At 43.6% G+C, this 15533-nt stretch overlaps 1 protein-coding gene across 2 annotated transcripts in view; it reads left to right on the forward strand.

The window, feature by feature from the left end:
* Window positions 1-15533, forward strand: part of TTBK1 (tau tubulin kinase 1) — a 177540-nt gene that overhangs the window by 150941 nt on the left and 11066 nt on the right. For both annotated transcript variants that reach the window (XM_040351732.1, XM_040351730.1), the window contains exon 14: window positions 10346-11868. In XM_040351732.1, coding sequence (XP_040207666.1) covers window positions 10346-11868 — 1523 coding nt within the window. The remainder of the gene's footprint in view (window positions 1-10345; window positions 11869-15533) is intronic.

Raw genomic sequence — 15533 nt, forward strand, 5'->3', positions numbered from 1 at the left:
TCCTCCCTATTATTTCATATCACCCCTCCTACCATACTGTATAACACCTCTCTACTACTCTGTATAACTCCTCCCTGTTATTACACACCACCCCTCCTAACATACTGTATAACCCCTCCCTACTACTCTGTATAACTCCTCCCTATTATTACACACCACCCCTCCTACCATACCGTATAATCCCTCCTTACTACTCTGTATAACTCCTCCCTATTACACACCACCCCTCCTTACTACTCTGTATAACTCCTCCTTACTACTCTGTATAATAACTCCCTATTATTACACACCACCCCTCCTACCATACTGTATAACCCCTCCCTACTACTCTGTATAACTCCTCCCAGTTATTACACACCACCCCTCCTACCATACTGTATAACCCCTCCCTACTACTCTGTATAACTCTTCCCTATTATTACACACCACCCCTCCTACCATACTGTATAACCCCTCCTTACTACTCTGTATAACTCCTCCCAGTTATTACACACCACCTCTCCTATCATACTGTATAACCCCTCCCTACTAATCTGTATAACTCCTCCCTATTTTTACACACCACCCTCCTACTATACTGCATAGCCCCTCCTTATTACTCTGTATAACTCCTCCCTATTATTACACACCACCCCATGCCATATAACCCCTCCCACCATGCCATATCACCCCTCCTGCCATGCCATATAACCCCTCCTACCATGCCATATAACCCTTCCCACAATGCCATATAACCCCTCCTACCATGTCATATATCCCTTCCCAACTATTCTGTATAATTCCATATCACCCCTCCTACAACACCATATAAATGAATCCTCCTAATCATTCTGTATAATTCCATATAACTCCTCCCACCATGCCATATCACCCCTCCTGCCATGCCGTATAACCCCTCCCACCATGCCATATCACCCCTCCTGCCATGCCATATAACCCCTCCCACCATACCATATAACCCCTCCCACCATGCCATATAACCCTTCCTACCATGCCATATAACCCCTCTTACCATGCCATATAACCCCTCTTACCATGCCATATAACCCCTCTTACCATGCCATATAACCCTTCCCAACTATTCTGTAAAATTCAATATCACCACTCCTATAACACCATATAAATAAATTCTCCTAATCATTCTGTATAATTCATATAATTCCATATAACTCCTCCCACCATTCCATCATCAACATCATATAATTCCTCCCAATTATTCTGTATAATTCATATAACCCCCCCCCCCCCCCTACCATGCCATATTACCCCTCCCAATTATTCTGTATTTTTCCAAATCACACCGCCTACAACACCACATAACTCCTCCCAATGAATTTGTATAATTTATATAACTCCATATAACCCCTCCTACATGCCATGATATAACCCCTCCTAATTATTCTGTAATATTCCATATAACCCCTCCTACAGCATCATATAACTCCTCCTAATCATTATTATTATTTATTACTGGTACCTGTATAGCGCCGTCAATTTTTGCAGCACTTTACATATACACTGTACATTTACATCAGCCCCTGCCCTCAAGGAGTTTACAATCTAAGGTCCCTAACTCACATTCATATTAGGGCCAATTTTGATAGAAGACGATTAACCTACCAGCATGTCTTTGGAGTGTGGGAGGAAACTGGAGTACCCGGAGGAAATCCACACAGGCGCAGGGAGAACATACAAACTCCATGCAGGTAGTGCCGTGGTTGGGATTTGAACTGACAACCCTATTGCTGCTAGGCGAAAGCGCTAACCACTTATCCACTGTGTTCTGTATAATTTATATAATTCCATATAACTCCTCCTACCATGCCATATAATCCTTTCCAATAATTCAGTATGGTTCCATATCACTCCTCCCACCAAGCCATCTAAATCCTCCCTCCATGTCATATAACTCCTCCCACCACGTCATATAACCCCCTCCCACCATGTCATATAACTCCTCCCTATTATTCTGTATAATTCCATTTTACCGCTTCTATAACACCATATAACCCTTTCCAATTATTCAGTATAGTATCACCCCTCCCACCATTCCATATAACTCCTCCCTATTATTCTGTAAAACTCAAATAATTCCATATAAGCCCTCCTACCAAGTCATAAAACCCCTCCCAATTATTCTGTATTATTCCATATCACCCCTCCCATCGTGCCATATAACTCCTCCCTGTTATTCAGTATAATACCGTATCACCTCTGATATTACACCATATAATCCTTTCCAATTATTCTGTATAATTCCATATCACCCCTCCCACCATGTCATATAACTCCTCCCTATTATTTTGTATAATTCCATATCACTCCTCCCACCATGTCATATAACTCCTCCCTATTATTTTGTGTAATTCCATATCACTCCTCCCACCATGTCATATAACTCCTCCCCATTATTTTGTATAATTCCATATCACCCCTCCCACCATGTCATATAACTCCTCCCCATTATTTTGTAAAACTCAAATAGTTCCATATAGCCCCTCCTACCATGCCATAAAACACCTCTCAATGATTCTGTATAATTCCATATCACCCCTCCCACCATGTCATATAACTCCTCCCTATTATTTTGTATAATTCCATATCAGCTCTCCCATAACACTATATAACCCTTTCCAATTATTCAGTATAGTTTCATATCACCCCTCCCACCATGCCATATAACTCCTCTCTATTATTCTGTATAATTCCATATCACCCCTCCCACCATGCCATATAACTCCTCCCTATTATTCTGTAAAACTCAAATAATTCCATATAACCCCTCCTACCATGCCATAAAACCCCTCCCAATTATTCTGTATAATTCCATATCACCCCTCCCATTGTGCCATATAACTCCTCCCTATTATTTTGTATAATGCTATACCACCCCTCCCACCATGTCATATAACCCCTCCCTATTATTTTGTATAATTCCCAATCACCCCTCCCACCATGTCATATAACTCCTCCCTATTATTTTGTATAATTCCATTTCACCCCTCCCACCATGCCATATAACTCCTCCCTATTATTTTGTATAATTCCATATCACCCCTCCCACCATGCCATATAACTCCTCCCTATTATTCTGTAAAACTCAAATAATTCCATATAGCCCCTCCTACCATGCCATAAAACCCCTCCCAATTATTCTGTATAATTCCATATCACCCCTCCCATCGTGCCATATAACTCCTCCCTATTTTTTTGTATAATGCTATATCACCCCTTCCACCATGCCATATAACTCCTCCCTATTATTTTGTATAATTCCCAATCACCCCTCCCACCATGTCATATAACTCCTCCCTATTATTTTGTATAATTCCATATAACCCCTCCCACCATGCCATATAACTCCTCCCTATTATTTTGTATAATTCCACATCACCTCTCTTATAACACTATAACCATTTCCAATTATTTGCTATAGTTCCATATCACCCCTCCCACCGTGCCATATAACTCCTCTCTATTATTCTGTATAACTCAAATAATTCTATATAGCCCTCCTACCATGTCATATAACTCCTCCCTATTTTTTTGTATAATTCCATATCACCCCTCCCACCATGCCATATAACTCCTCCCTATTATTTTGTATAATGCTATATCACCCCTTCCACCATGTCATATAACTCCTCCCTATTATTTTGTATAATGCTATATCACCCCTCCCACCATGCCATATAACTCCTCCCTATTATTTTGTATAATTCCATATCACCCCTCCCACCATGCGATATAACTCCTCCCTATTATTTTGTATAATTCCATATCACCCCTCCCACCATGCGATATAACTCCTCCCTATTATTTTGTAAAATTCCATATCACCCCTCCCACCATGCCATATAACTCCTCCCTATTATTTTGTATAATTCCATATCACCCCTCCCACCATGCCATATAACTCCTCCCTATTATTTTGTATAATTCCATATCACCCCTCCCACCATGCCATATAACTCCTCCCTATTATTTTGTATAATTCCACATCACCTCTCCTATAACACTATAACCCTTTCCTATTATTCGGTATAGTTCCATATCACCCCTCCCACCGTGCCATATAACTCCTCTCTATTATTCTGTATAACTCAAATAATTCTATATAGCCCCTCCTACCATGTCATATAACTCCTCCCTATTTTTTTTGTATAATTTTATATCACCCCTCCTATAACACTATGTAACCCTTTCCAATTATTCGGTATACCGTGTTTCCCCGAAAATAAGTCCGGGTCTTATATTAATTATGCCAACAAAAGACACAGTAGGGCTTATTTTCGGGGTAGGTCTTACCATGTAATGTGCTGTTTTCTCTCCCCCTCTCCCTCCCTGCCTGTCAGGAATCCCCAGTGTGATCTGAGTTAAAATGATTGTAAAATCCTACAATCCACTCTATTACAGTATTATATAATGTACAATGTGCGTGTTCCTGTAATATAATTGTGCCAAATACCTTTGTTATAGCGCCATTCTGCGCTTCTGTGACCCACCGGAGCTCTCTTCCCCACAATTATATTACAGAAACGCACACATTGTACATCATATACTACTGTAATAGAGTGGATTATAGGATTTTACAAGCATTTTTAACTAGGGCTTATTTTCAGGGTAGGGCTTATATTGCAGCCCTCCTGGAAAATAACGCTAGGTCTTATTTTCAGGGTAGGTCTTATTTTTTGGGAAACAGGGTAGTTCCATATAGCCCCTCCTACCATGCCATAGACCCCTCCCTATTATTCTGTATAGTTCCATATAACTGCTCCCTGTAATGCGGCATCGCTCCTTGCACTGATACTTAGTACTGCTATACGCTGCATGTGTTCATATTGCCCACGGTGGGATGATGGGGATCTCGGGATCCGATTCCCGTGGACTGTCTGTAGGACGTGGAATTGTGCTGCCTCCAGGAATGTTATATGTTGTATGACAAAATACACACGCAGACCTCACACGAGGAGGGGAGACCGTGCCTGTTATACCACCTCTCCCCTCACTGAGCTTTCACTTTTAAAATTGATGCTGCTGCTGTTGAGTTGTTGTGTTAGTGGTCACAGGCCTCTAGTGACATGGCCGCCACGCGGCTTGATGACAGTGTAATCCGTGGACAGCCATAACCTTATATACGTGCCCCTGACTCGATAACTTGAATTTCTTAGATATCCAAGGTCTTATGGAAGATGAAAAAATTCTGCACTTGAAGTTAAACTGTGAGCTAGTATCCCCCCCCCTCCCCTCTCCTCACCCCCCCAAAAGAATGTGGCTGAATGGAACGTTCCAAAATTTTGCTGTTTCTATGGCAACATACTGAGCCTGTCCGCGTGACTGTCTTTGAAAGTATTGTGCATGCTACGTTCCTATTGGAAGATCTACACGATGCGGCGTCCCTGAGGGTGTGGCGTGGATTCTGATTGGCTGCCACTCTCTGGTGCTCACATCTCATTGCACAGGCAGTAAAGTGTCCACCCCCGCCCGCCCCCAGGCTGCAGCGCCAATGTGATGGGGATTTACACACTTTATCGTTTTTTTTAATTTGTAAATTATTTAGTAGACTTTTTACAATATCCAAAGTTCTAAATGAGGAATCGGTTGTGAAATAGAAGAACTATAAGAGATGAGAGAACGTCTGATTGTAAACAGACACAGAAAGGGAAATGTATTGTATGCAATAATAAAAGATTGCAAATTACCGAGTGTAATGTGTGACTGACACCCAAACCAGGTCCATCACATGTGACTACTGAGACGGAACACGTATGATGTCTGAGATCGACATGTGTCATATACACGATATGGTCAAAAGTATTGGGACGTCTGCCTTTACACGCACATGAACTTTAATGGCATCCCAGTCTTAGTCCGTAGGGTTCATTATTTCTTTTTTTTTTTTTTTAGGGGCCCCAGATGGCAACCCCCCTTTTTTTTTTATAAAAACAAATATATATATTTTTTTTATATATTTTAATTTTATTTTTTATTAAAGGGACAATTTTTTTTATTTTTTTTAGGGGTCCGGAGACCCACAGGGCCCCGGATGACAACCCCCTTTTTTTATAAAAAAAATCTTTTTTTATATATATATATATATTTTTTTATATATATATATATATATATATATATATATATATATATATATATATATATGTATATATATATTATTATTATTATTATTATTATTATTATTATTAAAGGGCCCAGAGGTCCCCAGGTGGCAACCTCCCTTTTTTTTATAATTTTTTTTAAAAAAATTTTATAATATTTTATTTATTTATATATATATATATATATATATATATATATATATATATATATATATATATATATATATTTTATTAAAGGGCTCAGAGGGCCCCATGTGGCAAACCCCCTTTTTTTTTTTTTTTTTATAAATGTTTATTTTTATTTTTTTTGTTTATATATATATATATATATATATATTTTTTTTTTAAAGGGCTCTGGATGGAAACTCCCCCTTTTTTTTTTTATAAATGTTTATTAATTTTTTTTATATATTTGTTTTAATTTATTTTTTATTAAAGGGCCCAGAGGTTTCTTTTTTTTATTATTATTAAAGGGCCCAGAGGTCCCAGATGGCAACCCCCGTTTTTTTGTAATTTATTTTTATAAAAAATAATAATTTTTATATATATATAGGGCCCCAGATGGCAACCCTCCTTTTTAAAAACATAATATATATATATTTTTTTTCTTTTTATTAACCCCCCGGTTCTCTGCTCCAGGGGGCCCATGCCTGAAGCTGTGTAAGGGGCCCCATATTTCCTGATGGCGGCCCTGCTCACAGACGCCGCTGTTATTCATCCCAAAGGTGTTATATCCGCTTGAGGTCAGGACTCAACCCCAGTTCCTCCACCCCAAACACGCTCATCCATGTCTCTATGGACCTTGCTTTGTGCGCTGGTGCGCAGTCATGTTGGAATAGGGAAGTTGGGAGCATGAGATTGTCCAAAATGTCTTACTGACGCCTTAAGAGTTCACTTCACTGGAACTAAGGGGCCAAGCCCAACCCCTGAAAAACAACCCCACACCATAATCCCCCCTCCACCAAATGATTTGGACCAGTGCACAAAGCAAGGTCCATAAAGACATGGATGAGCGAGTTTGCGGTGGAGGAACTTGGCTGGCCTATCTTTATGGATCTTGGTTTGTGCACTGGTCCAAATCATTTGGTGGAGGGGGGATTTTGTTTTTTATCAGGGGTTGGGGTTGGCCCCTTAGTTTCAGTGAAGGGAACTCTTAAGGCGTCAGCATACCAAGACATTGTGGACACATTTCATGCTCCCAACTTTGTGGGAACAGTTTGGGGATGGCCTCATCCTGTACCAACATGACTGCGCACCAGTGCTGAAAGCAAGATCCATAAAGATATAGATGAACAAGTTTGGGGTGAAGGAACTTGACTGGTCTGCACAGAGTCCTGACCTTGACCCGATAGAACACCTTTGGAATGAATTAGAGCGGAGACTGCGAGCCAGACCTTCTCATCCAACATCAGTGCCTGACCTCACAAATGCTCTTCTAGAAGATTGGTCAAACATTCCCATAGACACACTCCTAAACCTTGTGGACGGCCTTCCCAGAAGAGTTGAAGCTGTTATAGCTGCAAAGGGCGGGGCCAACTCAATATTGAACCCTACAGACTAAAACTTGGATGCCATCAAAGTTCATGTGCGTGTAAAGGCAGGCGTCCCAATACTTTAGACTATATATCATATGTGAATCATTGGATAGCATGACACTCGCATAATACATCATATTATCTTCATGTCTCAATAAGAATTGTCTGTATCTAAGACTCATGTTCAGTCCTGCATAGGAATATTCCAACTGGAGATTAAGGCCCAGATTCACAGAGAGGTGGGCGCACATTACGCCACCGTAGCGCAAATGCCGTACGCCACGCCGGCGTAGCGCGGGGAGGCAAGCATTGAATTCAGCAAGCCAGTGCTCCCAATGCTGCGCCATTGGGAGGCCGTAGGCCGGCGTAGGTGGAAGTGGGTGTGACCCATGCAAATGAGGCGTGACCCCATGCAAATGAGGCGTGACCCATGCAAATGAGGCGTGACCCCATGCAAATGATGGGCCGAGCGCCAGACAGATACGTATTACGAACTGCGCATGCGCCGTGACGTGGACGCATCCCCCTGCGCCTGCTCACAACCACGTCGGAAAAACTGCCTAAACTACGCCGGATCACTTCGTACGGCGTGAACGTAACCTACGCCCAGCCAGACACACGTCCAACGTAAAATACGCCGGCTTGCGTTCCCTGGTGCAGACCTTTGCATGTCTGCTGCTGGGTTGCGCCTCCTTTATGGGGAATAACTTTACGCCGGACGTACAACTTACGCGCACCTCGCGTAGCCTGCGTCGGGCGCACACAGGTTCGTGAATCGCCGTATTTCCCTCATTTGCATGTTTGAATGGCTAATCAATGGGAGCGGCACCATGCACCCAGCCTAAATGTGCGCCCACTCTACGCCGGCGTAAGCAAGATACGTCGGCAGGGTGTAGCCTGGCTTTAGGCGCATATCTGTTTGTGGGTCTGGCGCACAGATACAACGCCGCACATTTTCACTTACGTCGGCGTAATTTGTTATACGTCGGCGTAAGTGCTTTGTAAATCTGGGCCTAAATGGTTAAATCTGGTTGGTTGCTGGTAACACAGACAGTTCTTTTGTAAACATTTTACATAATTGGTCTCAATGGTGTCACCAAGGGTGCTCAGATCCCATGTGTCATGTTGGTCTACAATGGTGCATCGTCAATAATGAAACTATAGACATGAAGCTGCCAGTGAGTCTAGAAGACTGAACAGGGCCCAACCAGCCAAGCCTGAGCCACAATCTGGGGTAGTCTTTAGACACAGCACAGTACATGGCATGGGACCACTGAAAGCTGCCCTGCACCCAGTAATATGTGATTGAAGTGCTTCCAGTCGGTACATGAATATTGCTTAATTGGGCTCATTGCGGTCACCAATGGCGATTCCCTAACACAGCATGGTTTAAACAGGGAATGCACAGCCGTGCGCCCTCTGTTTAACCATTTGAAAGCCGATTACAGCCCCCAGGCTCAAATCGGGAAGCCAATTAGAGCCTCTGGCTCAAATCAGGCACTTCCAAAACACACCCACCGCTGTTATTCAGATGGCCGGCGCTCAACAGGGGGCCGGACACCTGAATAGTGGGCGGCAGCGGCGACAATATATATATTAATGCAATGCAGGAATATATCTATTTTTGAGTGACGGGTGCATGCAGGAGAGAGGGGGCGGCGCTCCTGCGCCCACTATGGACACACCGCCACTGATAGAGATAAATAGTGAACCCAGTATAACTCCACGAAGAGTGATACTAGAAGTTCAATTGCTTTATTTAAAGTCTCAGATTCCCTTCCTTTATCTATATGTATTTTATCTATGCTCAGGGCTTTTTTTCAGCAGGAACGCGGGGGAACGCAGTTCCAGCACCTCCAGCTCTGAATGTATGTAATGGCAAGGGGTGCTGGGGTGTACCGGAGGGTCTATTATTGCTGGCTGCTGGAGTATCTATTGTTGCTGGAAGGGATCTATTTTTACAGGGAGTCTATTGTTGCTGGGGAGGTCAGTTGTCACTGGTAGAGGATCTAGTGTTGCTGGAGGGCTCTTATACTCCTGGGAGACATCAACTATTGAGGGAGGGGTCTATTGTTGCTAGCTGTTCAGAGTCTATTGTTGCTGGCTACAGTGGATCTATTTTACTTCCTATTATATACAAATTACTTAGCACCACAAATTGATACTTGGTTCTGAATCAATTGCTAAGAGGTGGGTAGGGGGTGGAACCAAGGAATGGTGCTCTGAGGTGGGTAGGGAATGGAACCAAAGAATGGTGCTCGGAGGTGGGTAGGGGGTGAAACCAAGGAATGGTGCTCGGAGGTGGGTTAGGGGGTGGAACCAAGGAATGGTGCTCGGAGGTTGGTAGGGGGTGAAACTAACGAATGGTGCTCAGAGGTGGGTAAGGGGTGGAACCAAGGAATGGTGCTCGGAGGTGGGTAGGGAGTGAAACCAAAGTATGGTGCTAAGAGGTAAGTAGAGGGTTGGAACCAAGGAATGGTGCTCGGAGGTGGGTAGGGGGTGGACACAACAGGTGACACGGAAGTAGGGAGTTCCTGCACCTATTTTCTGAGAAAAAAAGCCCTGTCTATGCTCATACTATAGCACATACAGAATTTCCTCATTCCACGGTTATTCGTTGGCTGTTTTTGTACTTTGGTCAAATAACTTGATATTTCTTCTTTTATCATGTGGCCTTTTATTTGTTTCCTCTCACAGGTCTTCAGCCTGAAGCACTTTGATATCGGTGGAATGCCCAAGGCGGTGCCTTTAAATTTATCGTTTCAAGACTTCAAGAAAGATATTTCCGACAGTAAGGAAATGCTGCGGGTTCCTCACAGGATGAAGAGGGTGGACTTCTCCAGCGTGGTCCTGCCAGCCATGCATCCCACGGAACCCCACATCATCATCAATGGCAAGTACCCAAGGGAGGAGGAGGCTGAGGAAGAGACCGAAGAAGAAGAGGAAGAGGAAGAGGAGGAGGTTGAGTTTGTAGGTGAGGACATTGATCTCCATAGTGGGTCAAGCAGCGATGTCAGTCAGAAGAGCACAGAACGCAGTCAGGAAGGGGCTCCCTCTACGCTACTAGCAGACGATCAAAAGGATTCAAAAGGCAGAGCTTCCACAGCAGAGAATGACCTAGAATTAGAAGAAGGATCAAAGACCTTAGTACTGTTTTCCCCTGGAGACATGAAAAAGTCACCAGTCACCAATGAACTGATGCCGGACGTCGATTTGGGAACTCTCAATGCGCTGACCCCCCAAGGGGAGAAGCCCCAGCCTACTGGCAGTCAGTTAGATGTGTCAGAGCCATGGACTTTATCTTCCATTCTGAAATCAGAACCAAAACCGCCAAGCACAGCTGCTGCCGCCACCGCCTCCTCCCCTTTTACCAAAGTTGAACGCACATTTGTTCACATTGCTGAAAAGACACACTTAAACGTTATGTCTTCCACTGGGCAGCTGATGAGGCTGGAGGAGAGTTCCACCCATGGGCAGTTGGAGGAGCCCATTATCGAGGAGGAATCCGAAGAGTTTGCCGCTCAGAAAGATATTGGCGCCATGAACTCTTTTGTTGAAACAGCCGAAGTTGACTCGATAAGTAACGTAAACGTTGAAGCGGAGTTTCAGGCCGACCAACCTGCCGCTAATGGAGTTAGCGAGTCTGAAGAGCTGTTGGAGAAGGACGCCACAGACCTTGCGTTCAAAGAAGATGACGAGCAGGAAAAGATTGTGCTTTCCACCGATCGCCTTAATGAAACAGACGTTGGCACCAGCAAGAGTGTGACCCAAGCTACGGGGATTCGCTTCAAAAGTCGCATTCCTGTTTTCCAGTCGGAGGAAGATACAGGATCGGATAAGTCAATGTCGCATTCAGCCAAAGAAAGGTTCCACAAGAGAACGAAGCAAATAGACCTGGCGCGCCTTGTGATGGAGAAGAGGCAGATTCGGTTGCAGAGGTTGGCCTCGGCGGGCTCATCTTCAGCGTCTTCTAGTGATGATCGAAGGAGAACGTCAGAAACGCTGTCCACCGCCGGATCTGAGGAAGACACACACGAGTCAGATGATTCCATCCCAAGGAAAGTTATTAAGGAGAAAGCAATCTCCATGAGGAAGGAAGAGATGACATGCAATACGAGAAGCAGAATCCCTCGTCCCATCACCCCCATAAAAGATATGCGTTCTCTGCTCCCACCTTCTGCAACTGTCAGCAAGCTGAAGGAACATGCAGTGGCATCGAGGTAAGGAAATTCTGGTCATGTATATCTATTGCAATATCATGACAGAATGTTTTTGTTTTTTTGAAAATTATTTTTATTGAACATTTTGCACGTACAAGGACAAATACATAGACAACCGCGCATCACAGAGCGCTGCCATGAAGAATTAAGGCCACGCAGGACCATACAAAATACACATAGCTGAAGCTTAGGCCTCGTACACACGATAGGTTAAACAGAGGACAACGGTCTGATGGACCGTTTTCATCGGTCAAAACCGATCGTGTGTGGGCCCCATAGGTTATTTAACCATCGGTTAAAAAAAAGCCAACTTGCTTTAAATTTAACCGATAGATTCCTAACCGATAGGTCAAAACCGATCGTTAGTATGCAAAACTATTGGTTAAAAACCCGCGCATGCTCAGAATCAAGTCGACGCATGCTTGGAAGCATTGAACTTCGTTTTTTTCAGCACGTCATTGTGTTTTACGTCACCGCGTTCTGGCACGATCGTTTTTTTATCCGATGGTGTGTAGGCGCGACGGACCATCAGTCAGCTTGATCGGTTAACCGATGAGAACGGTCCTTCAGACCGTTCTCATCGGATGGACTGATCGTGTGTACGCGGCTTAATACCTGAGCTGTTATCTAGAAAATGAATAACAAACAACAACTATAACCAACTAAAAGTAAACTACAGTGGAACCTCGGATTATGAGGATAATCCGTTCCAGGAGAATTCTCGTAATCCAAAGCACTTGCATATCTCACTTCTGCCTAATCTTGTCCCATAAGGGGGGGAGCACCAAACTGATTCTTTGCCCCGGGAGAAATAATGTCTAGCTTCCCCACTGGTACTGCCTATAAGAGTACCAGTACCAGCCGTTCTACTCTAATAAAGTCAAACGGCTAGTGAAGGGGGAGAGGGGGCTTGGGTGGCCGGGGGGGGGGGGGGGTGCGGGAGTTGTCCGGCCGCTGTGGGAGAGACCTGTCATAGTGGGCCAGTCTGGATGAAGTCCAGGGCCAAATTTTTGTCCCAGTCCAGCCCTGACACACTGTATTGGTAGACACCCTCCTAAACCTTGTGGACAGCCTTCCCAGAAGAGTTGAAGCTGTTATAGCTGCAAAGGGTGGACCAACTCAATACTGAACCCTACGGACTAAGATTGGGATGCCATTAAAGTTCATGTGCGTGTAAAGGCAGGCGCCCCAATACTTTTGGTAATATAAAGGTAGATTCACAAAGAGTTAGGCCGGCTTATCAGTAGATAAGCCGACCTAACTCTGAATCTACGCCGGCGTTTGTTTAAGTGTATGCTCAAACAGAGATACGCTTAAACATATCTAAGATACGACGGCTTGCACCGTTCTATCTTAGATTGCAATGTTTCTGTTGGCCGCAAGATGGCGCTTCCATTGCGGCCGGCATAGATTATGTAAATGAGGGGATACGCCGATTCACGAATGAACGCAAACGTACGCCAGGCCTACACCGTCGAATTACGTCGTTTCCGTAAGGGAAAGGCCGCCTAAAGTTATTCCACCTATGAAGTGGAATAACAATGTTAAGTATGGCCGCCGTTCCCGCTGCGAGGTTCGAATTTTTTACGTCGTTTGCGCAAGTCATCCGGGAATCGGGAGTTACGTCGTTTACGTCCACGTCTCAATCAATAGACCCGTACAGCGTACTTAGTCGCAATGCGCCCTGGGAAATGTAGTCGCCCGGCGCATGTGCAGTGTAAAAAAACGTCAAAAAACGTGAGGTCAAGCCTCATTTCCATACAACACGCCCCCCTCCAAGTCATTTGAATTAGGCGCCCTTACGCCCGCTCGTTTTAGGCTACGCCGCCGTAGATTAGCAGGTATGTGGTTTGAAAATCACTACTAGCCTAACTAATTTACTGCGGTGTAGCCTAAACAGGCTAGGCTAGGCCGTCCTAAAGTTAGGCCAATGTGTGTGAATCTACCCCATAGTGTACATGATTACATAAAATATATCACCCAAAATCTTCTAATATCCTATGACTCTTTACATTTCGTGGATCCCTGTCCACTTCACCAGAAGTTGATGCATGAAAATTATAGGTCAGCTCAAAAGTAGGCCCAGTGTGGAATATTATTGCTTGTTTAACATTGATGATTTTTCACCTTTTTTGATATACAGAGCATCCGGAAAGTACCGTATTCACAGCGCTTCACTTTTTCTGCATTTTGTTATGTTACAGCTTTTTTTCCAGAATGGATTCAATTCATTATTTTCCTAAAAATTCTACAAACAATACCCCATAATGACAACATGAAAGAAGTTTGAAATCTTTGCAAATGTATTAAAAAAATAAAAATGTACATAAGTATTTACAGCCTTTGCCATGACACTTAAAATTGAGCTCAGGAGCCTCCTGTTTCCACCGATCATCCTTGAGATGTTTCTACAACTTGATTGGAGTCCACCTGTGGTAGATTCAGTTGATTGGACATGATTTGAAAAGGCACACACCTGTCTATATAAAGTCCCACGCGGCGGGGTTAATGATGGGATGTGGGGTGAGATAAAGAAATATAGATAGACAGAGAGAGAGAAAGAAAGAAAATAGATACAAAGAAAGATAGATATAGAGAGAAAGATAAAGATAGAAAGGAAGGTGGATAGATAGATACCATGTTTCCCCCGAAAATAAGCCCGGGTCTTATATTAATTATGCCAACAAAATACACAGTAGGGCTTATTTTCAGGGTAGGTCTTACCATGTAATGTGCTGTCTTCTCTCCCCCTCTCCCTCCCTGCCTGTCAGGAATCCCCAGTGTGAACTGAGTTAAAATGCTTGTGCAATCCTATAATCCACTCTATTACAGTAGTATCTAATGTACAATGTGTGCGTTTCTGTAATATAATTGTGCCAAATACATTTGTTATAGCGCCGGAGCTCTCTTCCCTGCAATTTTATTACGGAAACACACACATTGTACATTAAAAACTACTGTAATAGAGTGGATTATCGGATTTTACAAGCATTTTTTAACTAGGGCTTATTTTTGGGGTAGGGCTTATATTGCAGCCCTCTTGGAAAATAACGCTAGGTCTTATGCCGCGTACAGACGGTCGTTTTTTGCGATGAAAAAAAAACGACGTTTGATGTGATGAAAAAAACGACGTTTTTGAAACTTCATTTTCAAAAACGATGTAGCATACAGACCATCGTTTTTTGCAAAATCTCTAGCAATGCGCGCTGACGTCCATCACGTACGACGGGACTATAAAGGGTAATTTGCATGCGGAAGACGCCCTCTTTTGCTGATATCGTGTTGCTGCGTGTTAGTAAAAGTTTGGTGAGAGACGATTCGTGCTTTTCAGTGGTTGTGCTTAAAATTTCGTTTTCTGTCGTACAGTTTGTGTATTTGTAGTCGGATCTGTGATACAGTGCTTGTATTTAGGACGTATTTGTTTTGCAAGTGCGTTCTTGTGTGCACGTTGCTGTTTTGCAGGTCGTTCTTCAGAGGCCTTTCTGTACTTCAGGGCAGAATTTTTAGTCCGATCTGATTTGACGACCGTTTTCTAGCCATGTTGCGGGTACGTTCTCGTCGCCGAGATCGTGCTGTGCATGTTGTTATGATGTGTGCTGCATCCCGGCTCCGGTCCTTGAGGAGGAGGAGAAGGACTTTGTGGGCCAAGAACTGGTTTCTTTGCA

The sequence above is a fragment of the Rana temporaria genome, chromosome 4, assembly GCF_905171775.1.
Source record: "Rana temporaria chromosome 4, aRanTem1.1, whole genome shotgun sequence".
Lineage (NCBI taxonomy): Eukaryota > Metazoa > Chordata > Amphibia > Anura > Ranidae > Rana > Rana temporaria.